The 22,673-nt window shown below is 41.4% G+C and overlaps 1 protein-coding gene across 10 annotated transcripts in view; it reads right to left on the bottom strand.

Annotated features, from left to right (window-relative positions):
- The window catches only part of prdm10 (PR domain containing 10), a 385,295-nt gene that overhangs the window by 173,685 nt on the left and 188,937 nt on the right, over nt 1-22,673 (bottom strand). For all 10 annotated transcript variants that reach the window (XM_069894370.1, XM_069894369.1, XM_069894366.1 and 7 more), the window contains 2 exons: nt 17,550-17,738; nt 8,979-9,326 (listed from right to left, as the gene is read on the bottom strand). In XM_069894370.1, coding sequence (XP_069750471.1) covers nt 8,979-9,326; nt 17,550-17,738 — 537 coding nt within the window. The remainder of the gene's footprint in view (nt 1-8,978; nt 9,327-17,549; nt 17,739-22,673) is intronic.

The following is a 22,673-nucleotide window of genomic DNA, read 5'->3' as shown; positions in this document are numbered from 1 at the left end:
CAATCTAGAACATCCTACTTCCTACAATCTATACACATATTACCCTTTACCTGTCAACCTGTGCTCCTCCCCACCTTTTTATTCAGTTGTCCACCTGATTTTTTAAATTATTCCTGAAGAAGCCCAAAATGTTGGTTACCATTCAATTCCGATGGATACTGCATGACAAGCTGAGTTTATCCAGTATTTTTGTGTATCACACTCATCCCCAACATCTGCAGATTTTCTCACTGAGTACACAAGATTTCAGTTCAACAATATTTTTGGGCTGATCTGGGCCAAATAACATCCACATCTCTGAAGTGCTAATCACTGACCATTTCCAAACACTTTCCCTTAAAAATTATTTGGAATTACTGCCACTGAATTCTCTACCATCAACCTACAAAGGAACAGTGATTAAAGACAGCATGGCTCCAAGAGGAGATCAGAGGCTGGGCGAGTGGTTCATTTCCTGTCACTCCACCACCTCCATATCAGTGGCAACTCAGTGGATAAGGTAGAGAAGAATGCATTGGGCAGGGTACAGCGTACAACATTTGGGACCTCATAAGAACCATTCCACCATTCAACGTGATCATTGCTGATCTGATGAAAGGTTTATCTCAGTGAGGACAGTTCCAGACAACTCAATCTCTCCTCAGAGGCTAATCCTTTTGTCCCTGGAATCAACCTGGTGATCCGCCTCTGCACCACCTCTTCAAGGAGACCAGAACTGCTTGCAGTACTCCAGCTGTGGTCTCACCTGAATCTCAGCATAACCTCCCTGATCTTAAATTCAATCTTTCTAACAATAAGTCAACATTCCATTTGCCTTCTTGATAGCCTGCTGCATCTGCAAACCAACCTTTTGCAATTCATGCACAAGCCCTCCCAGGTCCTGCTGCATGGCAGCACGATTTAGCAGGGTTGGTGAGACCATTTGTACAGTTCTGATTGTCCAGATTTTGGAAGATATAGGAAGCACATCAATAAGTTGGAAGGGATCAGAGAAGATTCAACAGAATGTTGCTGGGACTGGAGGGACTGAATTCCTTTAGGTGCACGAGTCTGAGCAGTGACCTTTCAGAGGTTTATAAACTCATGAGTGGCATGGATAAAGTGATTCCTGAACAAGAGGGGAGAGGTTTAACGTGAGAGGGGAGAGATTTAAGATGGTCTTTCGGAGCAACCTTTTCACTCAGGGGGTGATCCATTTCTGAGTACTAGAGGAAATTCATATTCAGTACTGAAATAAAATTCTGATATTTAAAATATATTTGGACAAATAAATGGATGGGAAAGGCTGAGAAATATATGGACCAAATGCAGGCAAATGGGACAAGTCCAGAATGCTAACTTGGTTGGCATTGATGAGCTGGGTAGAAGAGTCAATCCTTCCATCATAGACACGGAGTTCCATTCCAATGGATTTGAAGTTCTCAGTACAATCCTTTCCACTTTTGATCAGATGATAATGTGGCAACTCGATCAGTAAGTTTGCAGATGCCACAAAAATTGGTGGTGTTGTGGTCAATGAGGATGGCTTTCAAAACTTGCAGAGGGATCTGCACCAGCTGGAAAAATGGGCTGCAAAATGGCTGATGGAATTTAATGCAGACAAGTGTGAGGTGTTACTTTGGTAGGACTAACCAAACTATGACACACATAATAAGCAGTGGTGCACTAAGAGTGCAAAAAAAAGAGGGATCTGGGAATAAGGATACATAATTCCCTGAAATGGGCAACAGGTAGATGGAGCAAAAAAAAACTTTTGGCACTTGGGCCTTCATAAATTAGAGCACAGAAGTTGGGAAGTTATGGTGAAATTGTGCAAGGCGTTGAGATCTAATTTGAAGTATTGTGTGTATTTTTGGTCACTTAACTACAGAAAAAATATCAGTAAGATTGAAAACGTGCTAATTAGATTTACTGGGCTGTTACTGGGTCTTGAGGAACTGAGTTACAGGGAAAGGTTAAAACAATTAGGACGTTATTCCCTGGTGTGCAGAAGAATATGGGGAGATTTGATAGATGTATACAAAATTATTAAAGGTATAGATAGATTAAATGCAAGTGGGCTTTTTCCACTAAGGTTAGGTGAGACAAGAAGTAGAGGACATGGATTAAGGGTGAAAGGTGATATGCTTAGAGACAGCATTAGGGGGGAGTTGTGAGAGTGTGGAATGAGCTGACAGCTGAATGCAGGCAGAGTTTTGAGATTTAAGAAAATTTGGATAGGTACATGGATGGGAGGGGTGTGGAGAGTTATGATCCACATGCAAGCCAGTGGAACGAGGCAGATAAGGTCTGCATGGTTTGCATAACAATTAGTACAACGCAATTACAGAGTCAGAGCCCTGGGTTTGAATCTGGCTCCCTCTGTGAGGAGTTTGTAATTTTCCCTGTGACCTGCATGGGTTTTCTCTAGGTGCATCAGCTTCATCCCACCTTCCAAACATATGGGATTATAGGCTAATTGGGTGTAATTGGACGTCATGGGTTTCAATGACTGGAATCTATGTCTACCATGTTTTGAAGTTTAAATATTTATAAATTTAAATATTAGTTCAGCATCCACTAGATGGGCCGAAGGGCTTCTTTCTGTGCTGTGGTCCACAGATTCTCAGGAACTTCTGAGAAGGTTCCAGTTTTTCAAGAAGGATCTGTCATCATTCTTAAATCTTTTCTGCTGTGCACCTGGTAATCTCCTGCAGGAAGAATGCTCAGAGTAGCCATCAGTTTTGGGAAAGTTCTAACCCAGGGTGGCCAACCTTTAAATTTTTTAATTTAAATATAGATGGTAATAGGGCATTTCGGCCCACAAGTCCGTGCCGTCCAATGAACCTACAACCTCGGCACGTTCTAAATTAAATGAGAGCTTGATTGCTGGGGACATTTTCTCAGAAGAGACTGCTAATCTCAGTGGGTTTGGAGGATTATGGAGTAGTACTGGTGATATCTCTTTGAGGTGCCTGCTGTTGATCATCCAGGTTTCTGAAGTGCACAGATGGTCAAGAAATCATTACTGCCTAGATGGCCGTGAGCTTTGTTTCAAGTTTGTAATCTTGTTCTTCGGACACTCTTTCTTCAGGTCACCAAAGGCTGTACTGGCATGTTGAAATTTCTAGTGAATTTCATCACTAACACCCTGAGATATGGGAAAGGGCCACATTTTCCAAGGTGTCATTGTGGACGTATGGGGCAGGTTTTCAGAGAGTCTTTTATTTCATCTGTTAAGCATGCTCTTAATGTGGACAATGACTTGGGAGTTGAGCTTCCAAACTTACTAACACAAACAACATGTGAACTACAACTCAATAATGAAGATAGCAACAACCTCGATTCTGGATTGGAAGTAGGATTAAGGAAAACCCCAAGGTGTTCCACACGTATGTGAAGAACAGAAGGATTACGAGAATGAAGGTGGGGCCACTAAAGGATAAAGGGAACATGTGCCTGAAGGCAGAGGAGTTTTGGGAGGTCCTAAATGAATATTTTGCTTCAATATTCATGAGAAAAAAGGAGCTTGATCAGGATGAGAACAGGCTTGTGTGCTGGACAAAGTGGAGATTAAGGAACAGGGTGTTGGATCTTCTTAAAAAAATCAAGATTGATAAGTCCCTGGGCCCAGGCGTGATATACCCCAGGCCGCTATGGAAAGTGGGAGAAGAGATAGCTGGGACAGTAACTATGGTCTTTGAATCCTCTTTGGCTGCAGGGGAAGTGCCGGAGTATTGGAAATGTAGTCCCCTTGTTTAAAAAATTTAATAGGGAGAATCCTGGGAACTTTAGACCAGTGAGTCTTGCGTCAATGGTGTTGAAACTAATGGAGAGGATTCTTAACAATAGGATCTATGAGCATTTAGAGAAGTGCAGTCACGGGACCAGTGGAACCTTGGCTGGGTGGATAAAAAATTGGCTTGCAGGTAGAAAGCAGAGAGTAGTAGTGAAAGGAAAGTATTTGCCTGGAGGTCGGTGACTAGTGGAGTGTCACAGGGATCTGTTCTAGGACCCCTGCTCTTTGTGATTTTTATAAATGACCTGGATGAAGAGGCGGAAGGATGGATCAATAAGTCTTCATTAATAGGGGGATTGAATTCAGAAGTAGAGAGGTCATAGTGCAACTCTAAAAATCTCTGGTAAGACCATATTTAAGTGTTCAGTTCTGGTCACATCATTATAGGAAGAATGTAGAAGATGCAGAAGTGATTTACCAGGATGTTACCTGGATTGGAAAACAAGTCTTATGAAGCAAGGTCTGGGACTTATCTCTTTGGAGCGCACAAGGACGAGAGGAGACTTAATAGAGGTCTACAAGATTATGAGAGCCATAACAGCCAGCGCCTGTTTCCCAGGGCAGCATCAGGAAACACCAGAGGACATATCTACAAAGTGAAGGGAGGGAAGTTTAGGGGAGACCTCAGGGGTAACTTATTTACAGAGAGTTGTGGGTGCCTCGAATGCCTTGACAGGGATAATGGTGGAGGCTGAAACATTAGAGGCATTTAAGAGACTCTAAGACAGGAACATGGATGGAAGAAAGTGGAGGGTTACAGGGTAGGGACGGTTTAGTACATTTTTTAAAGAAATATATGGGTCAGCACAATATTGAGGACCAAAGGGCTTGTACTGTGCTGTCGTGTTCTATGTTCTAACTCCTTGCCAGAGCAAACTATCCAGTATCAAATTACCACTACCCTAGACTGACAAGAAGTTGAAAAGGCCACAAAACAAGAAACAATAAGGCCTTGGAAACTGATGGAAAAGTTCCATAACTTCCAGAGAGAACAAATTACAGCCTTATCTTCCATTTCTTTGAAGGGAGGAACATACCTAAGAACCTCAGAAAATCAGAAGAGAGATGAAGTCGATTGGGAGATCAATGGGTAAAAATAAATTGCTGTAAAAAATCAGCAGGTCAAATAGTGTACCTTCGCTCGCAAAGATAAAGAAACATAACCAACATTATGGCTTCAACTTTTCATCAATATCTACCTCTTGGTAATGATCTTACCCATGAGTCTCCAGCCTCATCACCTCTGATCACCTCCCTCCCATGGCCTCCAAACTCACTGTTTCACAACCCACTCTGCTTGGTTTTACCTCTTACACAAGAGGAATTTCTCCAGGATTCTTTTACTTCAACCAACATCTGTAGACTTTCGTGTTTTACTTTTGTGATATCAGTGGGAGCTAACCAAACAGATAAAATCCTCACCAGGACTCTCCTAAATCTACCTCCTCTCAATGACACCAGATTTTAACTATCTTCTTATCCTCAAGGGAAGCTGGGTTTTGTTGGTGTTCAGGGTTAGCAAATGTGAAGAGATGAGTTTTTAACCTGGTCCTTGAGAATGAATACAAGGAAAGCATCCACTCAGAATCAGAATTAGAATTTATTGTCATGAGCAAGAAATGAAATTTGGTGTTTTGTAGCAGCATCATAGTGTAAATATTCATATAACTATCTTACAACATTACTATAAATAAAAAAAAATAAAAATAATACTACATGAAAAGTAAGGCAGTGTCTTTGGTTCAAAGATGGCAGTGGGGAAGAAGCTGTCCTCGTGCCGTTGAGTGCTCGTCTTTAGGCTCCCGTACCTTTTTCCCAATGGTAGCAGAGTGAAGAGGGCATGGTCTGGGTGGTGGGGGGGGGGGGTGGTCTTTAAGGATAGAAGCTGCTTTTTTTAAGACACTGCCTCATGTCGATGTCCTCGATGGAGTGAAGCCTGGTGTCTATGATGTCACAGGCCGAGTTAACAACCCTCCGGTGTTTATTCTTGTCCTGAGAGTTGGCGCCTCCATACCAGACAGTGATGCAACCAGCCAGAATGCTCTCCACAGTACACCTACAGAAGTTTACAAGAGTCTTCAGTGACATACCGAATCTCCTCAGACACCTCATAAAGTATAGCCACTGGTGAGCCTTTGTGATTACATCGACATGGAGGCTCCAAAACAGATCTTCAGAGATATCAACGCCCAGGAATTTGAAGTTCTTGACCTTCTCCACTACTGAGCCCTCGATGAGGACTGGGTCTTGTTCATCTGAAGTCCACAATCATTTCCTTAGTTTTGCTAACATTGAGCGCATTCAACATTCAACGAACTGAATTATCTCCCTCCTGTACGTTTCATCATTGTCGTTTGTGTTTCTGCCAACAACTATGGTGTCATCGGCAAACTTGTAGATAGCTTTGGAACTGTGCCTGGCCACGCAGTCATGGGTGTATAATGAGTAGAGCAGTGGGCTAAGTAGATATCCTTGGGGTGGGCCTATGTAGATCGTCAGTGAGGAGATGTTGTTTCCAATTCATTCTGACGGTGGTCTTCCAATGAGAAAGTCAAAGATCCACTTGCAGAGGCCTAGACTTTGTAACTTCTTGACTAACACTGAGAGAATAATGATATTGAAAACCAAGCTGTAGTCAAATGAAGAGCAGCCGTATGTATGAATTGCTTTTTTCGAGGTGATCCAGAGCTGAGTGTAGAGCCAGCGATATTTCATCTGTTATGGAGCGATCGATAGGTGAATTGAAGTGGATCCAGATCTTTGCTTAGGATGTGTTAAATCTGGCCATGACCAGCCTCTCAAAGCATTTCATTACAGAAGTAGTTAGTGCATCGAGAACAGAGTGTGCTGGGTAGTGTGGATTCTTGATGATTGATGCTGCTTTCTGACGACAGTGTTCCCTGTAGGTTTTCTTGATGTTGTTGAGAGTTCTGCTTGTGATGTACTGGGCTGTGTCCACTACCTTTTGCATGGCTTTCTGCTCAAAGATATTGGTGCCCCATACCAGGTCGTGATGCAGCTTGTCAGCACACTTTCCATTGCACCTCTGTAGAAGTTGGCCAAGGTTTCCAATGACATATAGAACCTCTGCAAACTCTGAGGAAATTGAGGTGCTGAGAGCTATCCTCTCAGTACATTAGTACAATGGTTCATGTAAGGGTTCATGATTCCCCATGAATTTAAATGTGCTCACCCTCTCCTCCCCTTGAACTGAAAATCTGTGTTGACCAACATGCCAATGTATTCACGGATATCTTCCATCAAACAAGCTTCAATCATACTGGTCCCCAAGAAGAGTATGGTAACTTGCCTCAATGACTCCCGACCAGTGGCACTCACATCCATAGTGATGGTGCTTTGAGAGGCTGGTGATGAAGCACATCAGCTCCTGTCTTGAGCGTCGACATGGATATGTTCCTATTTGCCTACCACAGCAAATAGGACTACAGCAGATGCCATCTCATTGGCTCTACACGAAACCCTGGAACATCTGGAGAGCAAATTTTCATTCATCAGGATGCTCTTTATCGACTACAGTTTGGCATTCAACACCATCATCCCCTCAAAAATAACCACCAAACTCCAAGACCTGGGCCTCAATACCCCACTGCATCATTGAATCCTCGATTTCCTCACCTCCAGACCCAAGGATTGGCAAGAACATCTCCACAATCCCCATCAGCACTGAAGCACCACAGGGCTGCGTACTTAGTCCCCTGCTCAACTCACCTTTCACCTATGCTTGTATGGCTCAGTCCAATAACCACACCCATTTACAAGTTTGTTGTAGGCTGCATAAAAAGGAGTGATGAGTCAGCAAACAAGAGGGAGACTGAAAAGTTGTCTGAATGGTGTACTAACAAAAACCTTGCACTCAATGTCACCAAGACCAAGAAGTTGATTGTGGACTTTAGGAAGGGAAAACCAGATGTGTACAATCCAGTGATCATTGGGGGACCAGAGGTGGAGAGGGTGAGCACATTTAAATTCATGGGGAATCACCATCTCAGAGGACCTTTCATGAATCCATCATACTAATGACACCATGAGGATAGCATTCAGCACCTCTACTTCCTCAGAGTTTGGAGAGGTTCTATATTCTTCTACAGAAGTGCAATTGAAAGTGTGCTGACCAGCTGCATCACGACCTGGTATGGGGGCAGAAAGCCTTGCAAAAGGTAGTGGACACAGTCCAATGTATCACAAGCAAAACTATTAACATCATCGAGAACACCTACAGGGAGCGCTGCCATCAGAGTGCAGCAGCATCAATCGTCAAGAATCCACACCACCCAGCATATGCTCTGTCCTAGATGTTACCATCAGGAAAGTAATAGGTGCAACAAGAACTGTACCCCAGGTTCAGGAACAGTTGCTATCATCAGACTCCAAAACAACAGGCTTATTCAGACTCGTTTAAAGACTTACTTTGCACATTATTTATTATGGAATTTTTTTTCTCTGCAACGTGCAGTTAGTTTACATTTCTTTCTTTTGTATGACTATCTTTCTTCTGGAGTACAGTTTAAAGTTACCAATGAGGAGAAATTCGGCCTGGCCCGCAGGAAAAATAATCTTAGGATTGTATGTGTTGCCATGTATGTACTCTGACAATAAATTTGAATTTTTTCCCCTTTGCTTTGTGTATGTTCTTTTTCTGTCTTGCCATTTTTTCCATTTTCTTCTTTGCATGACCGATGCAGACCGTTCAAGCAATTACTTTGATTAGCCTGCAATTCTACTTTCTTCCTTCAGCCAAGCTTCCCACTTCACCATATTCAGCTCTAATGCAAAGTTCAACATCAAAATGACAGTGTGAGGATATAGCTAACAGAGATGACATTGCACTGTATTCATAGTATACACAACTGTTTCTCTTCTGTTTTAGTCACAGAGAGAACCAACTGAGATTCTGTAGAAATTTATTTGCACAGTTTGTTGTAGCACGAGGTACTTTGCAAGAGAATGGCTGGGACATAGTCTATTCAGTATCTTAAGGAAAAATATCTTGCTTAATATATTGGGAGGCATTGAATTCTGGGGAAAAGTGGGCAGTAGGATGAGATTGGATTGCTCCAGGAAAAAGCATGCAACACATTCATTTACAAAATCAGAAATCACATCAGATTTGGCAGGTATAGACATTAAAGTCATTAAGTACTACATCAGTTTTTAAAACATATGAAACAGAGAAACTCACCTGGATAAAGTCTGGAAATTGTTTTTTACAGGAAGGACAGGTGAAATAGCCATTGGTAACGTGAATTGCGACATGTTCTTTAAGGAGATCCAGTCTATCAAAAGATTCTGTGCATAATATACAGGAGTATGTTTTCTGATCAGAGTGAAATTTCATGTGGGAGTCAAGAGCTGAACTGTTTATGAAGCCTTTGTTACAGATGTCACAGGTTAGTGGATAGTTGCCCTCCCGCCCATGGAAATGCAGGTGTTGATCCAACTTCTCCTTCTCCCGAAATGCTTTCCCACAGTGAAGACATTTAAATGGTCGAAAAGTTTTACGTATAAAGAGATGATGTAGAGCAGCATTCTGAAAAGAAAAAAAAAATGGGCCTTTATACAAATTCATCCATTTTAAGTTGAAAATTATACTTTTTAAATCTTTTAAATTTTAGTCAGACAGCATGGTTACAGGCCTTTCCCACAAATATCCCTATAACCCCTGTACATTTTGAACAATGGGAGGAAACCAAAGCAACCAGAGGAAACCCACACAGACATGGGGAGAACATACAAATTCCTTATAGACAGCGCTGGATTCGAACCCAAATCACTGGAGCTCTAATAACGTTGCGCTGTCTACTTCGCTAACTGTGTTGCCCACAAAATTCTTAACATCCATGAGCACCCATTGGAATCCAACAAGAACAGGTTCCAACCTGTCACTGATGAACAGAAAAAAACTACAGATGGTGTAAAACCTGTCTGAAAGTATAAAATCAGGAAGAGAACAGAGAAACTAATGTTGTTTCTGATAAGTTGACATTATCCAAAAGTTAATGCTTCTCTTCCACAGAGGCTGCTTGACCTGAAGTTATGATTTTATTTGAGCCTGTTATTTTCATTAAAGTTCACGATACTGCATTCCAAATGATTAAGACCATCCCAGCAACGAAACATTCAGATTTTGATCTTTCTTTGCAGATCAATACCACACAAAGCAAACAAAGTGTAATGAGACATATCTTTCCCATCATTAGTAAGACTTAAGTACTTCCACCGTAAAGTCAAATTCAATCACAGTTAAAATCAAATAGAACAGCCAGTCTCAACCTTTTTTTAGCTGCAGCCTGCTTGGGAGTCTAATCAAAGTTTATGGGCTCCCTTTCCTATGAATCAGTCAAGTTTAATTAGCTACTTCTGTAGATCTCTCCTATATTACGACAGCATTTTCAGAAACTAGAGATTCTTTTGGAAGCTCAGTAAACCTTCAAATTAATGCAGGATTTAGAAAGCTTACACATTACTTTATTCCAAAACCAACAGACAAACCAAAGGATGTTTTTTGGGGGGATAACTTCCAGTGATTCTGATAACCAAGTAGTTATGTCCAGAGGTTCATAAAAACTCAATCTGTTCAAAAATGAATCAAATCAGATTCAACAAACATGAGGTTCCAACCACACAATGATAATATCAAATTTAGCAACAGACACCACTTCACAGTAGGATGAGGATAAACCTAAATATTCTCCAGCAAAACTAAATATAAAAGGCCTCAAGACTCCACCACCACCCTCAGCTCCTGCCTCCTCCGCCCCCAACTCTACAACCAGTCAACAACACCTCCACTGAACAACAAACCTACATCCCATTCCTCAGCATGGTCACTTAACTTCACCTCAATTCCACATGGATCATCACTCAGATGAATAAACGGCAAATTTCAGATGTCAGAAATCTGCAATAAAACAGGAATTACTATTGTTTTCCTTTCTCTCCATTAACCTCATTTCTTTCTGTCCACACACACTCCAAACAAATCTGCTTTGATTACTGGGCCTTCATTCATCACCTCCAGTATTATGTCTCTCCCTTCGAATCCACTATCTATTCTCCCCACCATTCTCCCTTCTCTGCCACCTAAAAATATCTACCTTTTCTGGTTTTTTCCAACTGAGCACAGAACAGTCCAGTGCAAGAACAGGTCCTTTCGCCCAAACAGGATGCCAGATGAAGCCAAATCTTTGCTGCTTGCACACGATACATATCCCTCTATTCCCTGTCTGTTCATATGTCTATCTGAAAGATCATCATCTGGAAACATTATTCCACAGATGCTGCTTGACCTGTTGAATATTTCCACATTTTGTTTTGATTAAACTGTTGTAATTTCACAACTTGCCTTAAACTCAAACATAGAACATTACAGCACAACCCACAATGCTGTGCCAACCTGCACAAACAATCAACAATCAAACCTGCCCTACCTTACACCCATAATCCTCTATTTTTTCTAGCATTCATGTGCCTCTCTGAAGATCTTTGAAATGTCCCCATTGTACTCGCCTCTCCCATCACTGCTGGCAATACATTCCAGGCACCCGCTACTCTGAGTCAAAAACTTACCCCTGACATCTCCCCTGAACTTTCCTCCCCTCACCTTGCCCAAGAAAAAGGTGCTGGTTGTCCACCTCTCATAATCTTGTAGTCCTCTATGAAGTCACCTCTCATTGCTGTTCTCTTGTAAGAACTCAGTTCAGTGGTCGTACTCACTTTACTAGTTCAGAAATCATGAGTACAGAAACCTAGTTCATACTCTTGCCTGATTCTTAAATGGATAGTTAGAGATCCTACCTTCTGAATGAGATATTAAACCAATGATTCACTACCCTTCCGAGCTAATGGCCAAGATTTAAATATCACCATCTAAAGAGATTGTCTTGTTACATAAAGTGATAGTGTTATTGAAGGGATCTTTACCTGTGAGAATAGTTGGAAACTTTTCATGAATGAACAACAGAATGATTGAAATGACAACGGTTGCTGCTATTTGACACCTTGGTGAGACCACATTTGGAACATTGTTTAGTTCTGGTTTCCTCATCACAGGAAGGATGTGGATGCAAGAGAAAGGGTACAGGGGAGATTTACAAGGAGGCTGCCTGCACTGGAGAGCATGCCTTGTGAGGAGAGGATAGGTTGACTGAACTTGGCTTTTCTCCTTGGAGCAATGAAAGATGAGAGGTGCATGAAGATTGAGTTCACTGCATTCCACTAATCCGCTTACCTTTTTCCCCTCTCCCCCCCACCTTTAACTAGTTATTCCAGTTCCTACTTCCTTTTTCTCTCCACCTAGCCTAGACCCTCCTCCCCCCCCCACCTATCATCTCCAATGCTCACCATCACCTTCCCCCTTTTGTTTGAACATCTCTCATGCTCCCCACACCTTGATGAAGGGCTGAAGCCCGAAACGTTGGTTCTGTATCTTTACCGTTGCTACATAAAGGCACGGTTTGACCTGCTGAGTTTCTCCAGCATTTGTGTGTTTTTTTTAATTTAACCACAGTGACAACAGAATCCAGTGTTTTACCTCCTACCTAAGAATGTCGTGAACTCGATCTGAGCTATCCCGGACCCTGGCACCAGGAAGGCAACATACTATCCAGGATTCACAATCTCCTCCACAAAACCTCTCACCTGGAATCCCCTATCACTACAGTCCACCTCTTCCCCCCAACCCCCCCCCCCACTCCCTTCTTAGCCACAGCACCAGAGACCTGATTACCATGGCTTGTACCTGGTAGGCCATCCCCTTCAACAGTATCCAAAACGGTGTACTTGCTTTTCATGGGGATGCCCACAGGGGTGGGGGGGGGGGGGCCTGTTCTACCTGCCTGTTACCTCTCCATCTCCGAACTGTGACCCAACTCCCCTCTTCCTGTCTTCTTAGTGTCACGGTTAGACTGTAGATAAAGGAGCCTCTTCATTTACCCAACTCACAGAATGGTAGTTCTCGTAGACCACTCATTTCAGTGAAAAGTAAGCAGCCTGGACTGAACAGGCCTTTGTTCCTCTCTTTGGAAAGAGAGCCTCAAGAATGGCAAAGTGTCTGATGTATCCTACAATCTAAAGAAATACAGTAACCTGGATAAATTAAAACTCATTCACTGCCCATGGTCGATGAATATTTCTGAAAACTTTAAAATAACTTCACCTTGAATGGTTGTAAACAAGAAACAATGCAGATGCTGGGGAGCAGACCAGTTCAAAAAAATTCTGGAGAAACTCAGCAGGTCATGCAGCATCATTTGAAAGTCAAAAACAGTGGACATTTCGGGCCTGGACCCCACTGCAGAAGTGTCAAAAATCAGTCAGGGGTCTGAATATGGAGGCGGGGCGAGGGGAGAAGGGAGAATGGAGGAAGGGAAAGGAACAAAGGCTTTCTTCTTAAAAGATAAAAGCATTAAAATTCATATGTCCCACAGGAAAAAGATTCTCACTGTTGCATATGATGTGATGTATATACTCTGACAACAAATCTAAATCTGAATCTGAATCCCTGGGGCCAGATGAGAAATAACCCAGGATGCTGTGGGAAGGGAGGAAAGAGATAGCTATGATCTATGAATCCTTCTTGGCCACAGGGGAGGTGCAGGAAGATTGGAGAATAGCAAATGTGTTCTTCTTGTTTAAAAAAAGCAATCAGGAGAACAATGGGAATTATAGAGCAGTTCGTCTTACATCAGTGGTGTGCAAACTATTGGGACAAGATTGATGAGCATTTGGAGAAGTACAGTTTTATCAAGGATAGTCAGCATGTAAGGGCAAAGTCATGCCTCACGATCCCAAATGAGTTTTTTGAGGAAGCAACAAAAGAAATTGATGAAGGCAGAATGGAAGATGCGGTGACTATGGATTTTAGTAAGGTAATTAACAAGGGCCTCCATGAGAGACTTGTTCAGAAAGTCATGAGGCATGGGATCCATGGAACCTTGGCTGTATGGATTCAGAATTGACTTGCCTGTAGAAAGTAGAGTGTAGTAGTGGACAGAAAGTATTCTGCCTGGAGGTCAGTGGCTTGTGGAGTTCCACAGGGATCTGTTCTGGGACCCCTGCTCTTTGTGATTTTTATAAATGACCTAGATGAAAAAGTGGAAGGATAAGTCAGTAAATTTGTGGATGACATGAAGGTTGGAGGAGTTTTGGATAGTGTTGAAGTTTGTCATAGCGTACAAAATGATACAGGCAGGATGCAGATTTGGGCAGAAAAGTGCCAGATGGGGTTCAATCCAGAGAGGTGTGAGGTGATCCATTTTGAAAGGTCAAACCTGAAGGCTGAGTACAGGGTCAGATACTTAACAGTGTGGAAGAACAGAGAGACCTTGGGGTCCAAATCCATACATCTCTCAAGGTTGCCACATAAGTTGACAGGATATTTAAAAAGGCTTATGGAATGGTGGGCTTCATTAATAAGGGGATTGAGTTCAAGAACCAAGAGGTCATGTAGCAACACTACAAATCTCTGGTGAGACCACACTTAAAATATTGTGTTCAGTTCTGGTTATCTTGTTATAGGAGGGATGTGGAAGCTATGAAGAAGGTTCAGAGATTTCCCAGGATGTGGCCTGAAGTGGAAATTAAGTCGTATGAGGCAAGGTTAGCAGAGCTGGGACTTTTCTCTTTGGAGCAAAAAAAAGATGAGAGGTGGCTTAACAGAGGTCTACAAGATTCTGAGAGGCATAGATAAGGTAGACAGCCAGCACCTTCTTTCCAGAAAAAAGCACCAGAGGATATCTCTGCAGGGAGAAGGGAGGAAAGTTTAGGGGAGACATCAGGGTAAGTCTTTTACACAGAGAGTTGTGGGTGCCTGAAATGCATTGCCAGGGTTGATGGTTGAGGCTGAAACATTCAGGGCATTTAAGAGACCCTCAGACGGTCACACGGATGGAAAAAAAAGAGGGTTACAGGGTAGATGATGATTTATTTTTTTGGTAGAAATATATAGGTCAGTACAGCATCAAGGGCTGTGTCTTTGTGCCTTGAGTAGTTGGGGAAGATGATGACCTTGGAAGAGGTATGGGTTCTTACAATCTTGAACAGGCATCAAAGATGCGACGAGATGAAATGAAGGTGCATAAACCTGCCTGTATTTAACCAACTCTGATCTCCTTGTTGCAACTGTTCTTGCAGCAAGCAATCACAGTAATTTGAGGAAAACATAATGACATAATCTCTGTGACGTTGAATACATAAACATAAAGTGTTTGTCCAATTCATCAAACAATATGTGTCATTATTTTTTAATCCAAACCTAATGGAGCATCAACTGGTTTAAGACTCTATGAAACTGAAAATTGAAGGTGGCAAGACACAAGGAAGATTTAACTAGTATTACACAATGAAGAGCCACAAAGTTAAACTCCAATCCAAGAAGGAGACTCGAGAAAATATTCAAAAACCTGGTACTTCATTAAGTGAGTTTGAGAACATGGCCTTCAAATAAACACAAGGATATAAGCGGAAAAAGTATGGCCATTCAAAATTAAATTGCAACCAACAGTCAGTGACACATTTAAGATATATATCAGAATGTTTTTCCTGTGATCTATTAATACGAATTCTGTTCTCAAGATTTGAAATGAAGGAAAATGAGAAAGCATTTACCATAATGTCATGATTTGAAGAAAGACTCATGCAGTGAGTGGCAGAACAGGTCAATCCCAATGTTTTCATAAGTAACCAAATTAATGCAAGAGTAAGTGTCTGCATCACAGAAATACAGAAACAGACACTCACAAGCAAACTAGTAAAGCCATGACTTAATATCCCACTTTAATTGAGAATTTAATCACTTATTGATGGGTCAATGAGTAAAGGTGGAATAAAACACAAGAATATATTATCCTGTTCTCACAAGCAAGCTGCTATACAATGTAGACCAAGACAAATGACTTCTCATACCCCAACCATGGTGTTCCCAACGAGCTTAAATCAAGGAGAAACCTACCTGGAAATCCACCTGAGAAGCATATGGAAAGAGAAAATACTGATATCAAGTTAAATACCACCAACTAAACTTGCTTCTCATTCACTAATGACGAGAGCTTCACTCAACAGCATTTCAATTAAATGAAGATTTCATATGAAAATACGATCAGTGGAAGCATTATGAGGTGTGTTGATGAGAAATTTAATCAAATTGTACAGAATACATTCCACAAACAATGTATTCTACTTTTAACCTGAAAAGAGACAGGTTCAAATTGGATCAGAATATAAAGACATTTGGATAAGAAATTGACGCACCAATTCCTTAACATTAGTATCATTATAATGTCTTCAGCATCCACCTGCAGGAAGGTCAATCAAATTCCTATTTTCAGGCAGTAACATTGTTTTCTCTCATTTAAGAGCACAAATGGTGATTTATGAATGGATAGCAATCATTTAAAGAATTTCTGACAAAATCATTGTTATATTGAATGAGTATGAACATATTTGCCAGATTATCACTGAGAGCAGACTCTCAAATTTCATTCAAAAGTTAATTATTGAAATTAATTTTGCTAATGAACATTTTATCAAGTAAAAGTTAAATGATTTGATTTAAGGTAAAAACTCATTGCTGGAGGAACTTAGCATGTCCTTTGTTCTCTTCTTTGGCTTGGCTTCGCAGACGAAGATTTATGGAGGGGTAATGTCCACGTCAGCTGCAGGTTCGTTTGTGGCTGACAAGTCCGATGCGGGACAGGCAGGCACGGTTGCAGCGGTTGCAGGGGAAAATTGGTGGGTTGGGGTTGGGTGTTGGGTTTTTCCTCCTTTGTCTTTTGTCAGTGAGGTGGGCTCTGAGGTTGCACAGATAATAACACATAACTGACATTTTGGGTTTGAGCCCTTCATTAAGGTATGGAAAAATATCAGCAGGTGTCCTAATAAAAGAGTAAGGGGGGGGGGGGGGTCGCAAAGAAAGGAAGGTGGAGAAGGGAGTGAGGAAGCAGCAGCAAGCAAGGGGAGGAGGGATGGCTGGGTGAATAGAGTGGGAAGGGCATGTAGAGCTGAGAGGGGGAAGGGAAAGGAGGGGAGAAAGAGACCAGGTTAGCAGAAACCGAAAAAGTCAATGTTAATGCCTAGATGGAAGATCAGGTGTTGTTCCTCCAATTTACCGATGGTCTTGGTGGGATAGTACATGAGGACATGGACAGGCACGCGAGTATGCGAGTGTGACGCAGAACTGAAAAGGTTGAAACTGGAAGATCCCTATCTTTGATTTAATTTAAAAATTGAAATGCATCCAAAGTCTTGTATGTGAATTTGCTTACAATTTAAGTAATTTTATAGTTATGAGTGTAACTCTGCCCAATGAATTCACAGAAAGGAAAAACATTAACTCAAAAGTTGACCATATTTCAGTGAAAAATCCCAAGGTCTTGGAAATTCAGCATGAAATTAAATGAAGATCCCTAGGGAGAGATGATCATCCTGACCCTTTGGCCTGCAGTGTGCAGCAGGTCACTTCGAACCTGCCCAGTAGATCAGCATTGTGAAATATCCTGTCACCTTTTCTCAAGTCCACCACCCAAGGAAAGAGGAATGCCAGCCCATATCACCCAATCACCTGAGTTTCAGCTTCTGCAATGCACCTCTCGTAGGTAATTTTTAAATAACTTTGATTCTAATCCAAAATCCTAATGCTCCATCCAATATTGCAATGGTTCCTTAGCTAATAACCAAATTGCTGTTCAAATTCTATCCACAATCACAATGGTGCAAGTTTTACAAACTAAAGATCTATCATTGATGTCATGATTACCCGTATGCGCTTGTTGCGCCGCACTTCCTCCCCTGAGCCTGGAGCTGTTGTGTTATTAGCAATGCTGGAATCATTTTCTGGCTGTTCTGAGGTAATTGCAGAGTCTTCCTCTTGATCCATTCCATTGGCCATGGGTTCATCTGGATCTTCAAAGCGCCGCTTCCCAGTGAGCTGCAATGCCTGATGATGCTGAACAAAAGTGGAAATGAACTGGGTCAAAGGTATAACTTAAAGCAGAATGCCAAAAATAAAAATTCACTTGGCAATTTTGAACTTGGACAAAATACTTGCTTACTTCAGCAATCAAACTTTCAATATTGATATCAAATATGTCCAATCTTCCAACAGCACTTTCCAAAATGCCGTGTAAAAGAAAGGATCAACAGAAGGATATTCCTCATTACCAATTATAAGAAAAGCTACCAGAGCTTCATACAAGACACTCCACACATTGCTTTCATTCACTGATAGATATTGGTTAAATACTTATGTCAAGGCAGCAGTTGTGTGGCTAAGAATAGTTAAATAACTATTTGAGTAAGATTGTGTTGTTACAAGTCCAGAGGACGCCAAATTCCAGCAGCAATAGAAATTGGCCAAGTCAAATGGTTAGTTAAACAAAAGTTGCTTTTAATTTTCTTTAAACAGAAAAACAGGATCAAATTTTAACATTACTATTAACTTAATCCCCTTCTAATTCTAAGCGCATGTGCATGTAATGTGAATTAAGTTCAGAAAAGTTATTTGATTCACAGTCCAATCTCACTTCTCACTCCTCCAAGTTCACCGATATCAGGCAATTCTTATACTGTGAACAGAATTTAACATTTATGAATTTTCACCAGGCTGATACTGAAAGGAAAATGGTTACCGCTCAGGAAGATTCATGTTGATTTCAGAGAGAGATTTGTTGCTCGTTGGACACAAACTGATTACCTCCAATCACCCACTTCGGTGTCTTGCTGAAGAAACTTGTCCTATCATGGGTTTCCAAATGATAACCTCTTCTTCCAGGTTACCACAGAGTTCCTCTTATTTCAGCAGAAACATTCTAGCCACCCATTTCCTCTTGTAAGGCTGAACTCAGAACTCACAACCCGTCTTCAAAACAGGGTCTTCAACAAGCCTGCGAGCTTTCCAGGTTGCAGCCACTGCAGAACTGTAGTACTCAGTTCTCTCTCTCTCTCTCTCTCTAAAGAATCACATTTTTTTTTCTCTCTGCAAAAACCAGAACAACTTGCAGCATTAACCCAGTCCTGAAAGCTCAGACTCTTCCATTTGCATCTGCTTTTTGAATATTTTGCAAAGGCACTGGTGCCTTAATGCCTCACTTTCAGCAAAGCTCTTGCATTTTAAATGATATGTTTTTTGTGGTGTTACTCTGTTTGTGAAATGGCCTACACACTAAACCCTCACAATCTATCTCTTTTAAAGACATATTAATATATAATATACCCCGTAACAGTGTTCTTCTCCATGAATATATAAGCCTTTGATAAGCTGACAGGTCCTGAGACAGAGAGATGGCATAGATCTCTGGATTCTTCCCATTTCCTTTGAAGGAGGGGTGTTTGGTTTCCAATGGATGATATAACTGCTCCAAGTGAGACAAAAACTATTTGGAGATGCATAGTGAATTAGGAAGAACAGAATTCAGATATGTCCAGAAATCCACAGTGAAATGGTTAATGTGACTCAGGTGTGACAGATTATGCTATATTTTATATTGTTTATAGATATGTTTCCCGACGTTAGGGGTGTAAGCGCTCCAATGGATGTTGAGGATGGAGCGGAGACAACGCTGGTGGAAGCGTTCTAGGAGCCGTAGGTGGTGCCGGTAGAGGACCCATGATTCGAAGCCGAACAGGAGTGTGGGTATGACAACGGCTCTGTATACGCTTATCTTTGTGAGGTTTTTCAGTTGGTTGTTTTTCCAGACTCTTTTGTGTAGTCTTCCAAAGGCGCTATTTGCCTTGGCGAGTCTGTTGTCTATCTCATTGTCGATCCTTGCATCTGATGAAATGGTGCAGCCGAGATAGGTAAACTGGTTGACTGTTTTGAGTTTTGTGTGCCCGATGGAGATGTGGGGGGGCTGGTAGTCATGGTGGGGAGCTGGCTGATGGAGGACCTCAGTTTTCTTCAGGCTGACTTCCAGGCCAAACATTTTGGCAGTTTCCGCAAAGCAGGACGTCAAGCGCTGAAGAGCTGGCTCTGAATGGGCAACTAAAGCGGCATCGTCTGCAAAGAGTAGTTCACGGACAAGTTTCTCTTGTGTCTTACACCCCTAACGTCGAAGTACTCGAGATGGCAGAGGTCGACAGCATCGAGTCCACGCTGCTGAAGATCCAGCTGCGCTGGATGGGTCACGTCTCCAGAATGGAGGACCATCGCCTTCCCAAGATCGTGTTATATGGCGAGCTCTCCACTGGCCACCGTGACAGAGGTGCACCAAAGAAAAGGTACAAGGACTGCCTAAAGAAATCTCTTGGTGCCTGCCACATTGACCACCGCCAGTGGGCTGATAACGCCTCAAACCGTGCATCTTGGCGCCTCACAGTTTGGCGGGCAGCAACCTCCTTTGAAGAAGACCGCAGAGCCCACCTCACTGACAAAAGGCAAAGGAGGAAAAACCCAACACCCAACCCCAACCAACCAATTTTCCCTTGCAACCGCTGCAATCGTGTCTGCCTGTCCCGCATCGGACTTGTCAGCCACAAACGAGCCTGCAGCTGACGTGGACTTTTTACCCCCTCCATAAATCTTCGTCCGCGAAGCCAAGCCAAAGAAGAGATATGTTTTAAAGGAGATAAATTGTGGCATGTTTTTTTAGTGTAGGTCACATACAAACACTTCAAACAGATCTCATTTAAAATGTCAGAGCTCTGCTCTAGCCAAACAGTCCAGCTCTGAGTGCCTTTAAAAAACTTTGAAGAAGGCCTATAAGGACTTTACAAGTAGGTGTTAATTGAACATGCTGTGGAGTAATGGATAATTGTTTTAGAAAACAACAGGTGAATGAACTCCGAAGATTCGGTCTGGTGCTGCAGTCTGAGTGCAGTTTGCTGTTTTAAGAGGTCATGTGGTTTTCTCAGAGAGAGGAAAAAAAAAACAATTTTGAATACAGGTTGTGAGTTCTTCATTAAGCTTGATCAAAGCTCTTGTGGTCCATACAAGGAGAGGACTGGCTGCATAATCTTTCACTTGAAATAAGGGAAACAAAAATGAACTCTGTGGTGACCTGAAAGAAAGAGGCTATTATCTGGAAAACCCTGATGGGGCAAGTTTCTTCAGCAAGATACTGAAGTGGCTGATCGAAATGGATCAGTTGTGGGTGTCCAACGAGCAACAAATCTCTCTCTGAAAACCGACAAGAACCTTTCTAAGTGGTAACCATTTACCTTTCAAGCACCAAAGCCTGGTGAACTTCATAAATGTTAAATTCTGTGCACAGTATAAGAATTGCCTGATACCAGTGAACTTGGAGGAGTAAGAAATGAGATTGGACTGTGAATCAAAGAACTTTTTTTGAACTTATATACACATTACGTATGCATGCACTTAGAATTAGAAGGGGGTTAAGTTAGGTTAAGTTAATAGTAATAAATTAAAATTTGATCCTGTTTTCATGTTTAAAGATAATTAAAAGCAACTTTTGTTTAAGTAACAAAAGTTTACTTGGTGAATTTCTATTGCTGTTGGGATTTGGCATCCTCAGGGCCCATAACACAGGAATGACACAAACTGTTTTGGAACATTGACAGAATTAAGCTTTGGTCTTATGGAGATGATGGAAGTAGAGTTGTAAATGGATTTTAGATAGGGATGAAAAAGAAAAAGAGGGTTTCTCTTGGTGCCTGCCACAATGACCACCGCCAGTGGGCTGATCTCGCCTCAAACCGTGCATCTTGGCGCCTCACAGTTCGGCAGGCAGCAACCTCCTTTGAAGAAGACCGTAGAGCTCACCTCACTGACAAAAGACAAAGGAGGAAAAACCCAACACCCAACACCAACCCACCAATTTTCCCCTGCAACCGCTGCAACCGTGTCTGCCTGCCCCGCATCGGACTTGTCAGCCACAAACGAGCCTGCAGCTGACGTGGACATTTACCCCTCCATAAATCTTCGTCCGCGAAGCCAAGCCAAAGATATTAGATAGGGATATAGTTAAATCAAAGGCAAGATTGTTGCCAATATGATGGAAACATTTTAAAAAAAGAGCTGAAAAACATTAATGTCCATTCCTGTAATGTATCAGTGTTTTTTCCCCTGCATATGTTGTGTAAAACATTTAATGAAGGAAATACTGAAGCATTATCGAGCAACTCCAATCAATGGAGTTGCTCGAGGACTTGTTTTCAAGTGGAGAAAATAGAGAGTTTTCATTACTAATCAATAATATATTGAAAGGCAGATTATGGCTTAATTGTGAGTATCATTAGAAAGAATAAAGCATTTTTGCTTAAAAATATTAATAATATTGTAAAGATTTTGGAATCTCTAAGAAATTATAAGGGAAGGAAGAACAAAAGGATGAGACAGCATATTTTAATTTTAAAGCTTCCTGAAATATGTCTCTGATAAAATTTCAAAGCAAAGTTGTACCCTGGCACAGTTTATCTTTACAGTTTTTTTTACATGTGGATGTTGTGTATAGTTTTTTTACATGTGGATGTTGTGTACAGTTTTTTTTTAACATGTGGATGTTGTGTACAGGTTTTTTACATGTGGATGTTGTGTACAGTTTTTTTACATGTGGATGTTGTGTACAGTTTTTTTACATGTGGATGTTGTGTACAGTTTTTTTACATGTGGATGTGTACAGTTTTTTTTTACATGTGGATGTTGTGTACAGTTTTTTTACATGTGGATGTTGTGTACAGTTTTTTTTTTACATGTGGATGTTGTGTACAGTTTTTTTACATGTGGATGTTGTGTACAGTTTTTTTACATGTGGATGTTGTGTACAGTTTTTTTACATGTGGATGTGTACAGTTTTTTTTTACATGTGGATGTTGTGTACAGTTTTTTTACATGTGGATGTTGTGTACAGTTTTTTTTTAACATGTGGATGTTGTGTACAGTTTTTTTACATGTGGATGTTGTGTACATTTTTTTTTACATGTG

Source organism: Narcine bancroftii, chromosome 8 (assembly GCF_036971445.1).
Source record: "Narcine bancroftii isolate sNarBan1 chromosome 8, sNarBan1.hap1, whole genome shotgun sequence".
In the NCBI taxonomy this organism is placed as follows: Eukaryota; Metazoa; Chordata; class Chondrichthyes; order Torpediniformes; family Narcinidae; genus Narcine; species Narcine bancroftii.
Note: the sequence above shows the minus strand (reverse complement) of the source record. Positions and strands in the feature narration are given on the sequence as shown.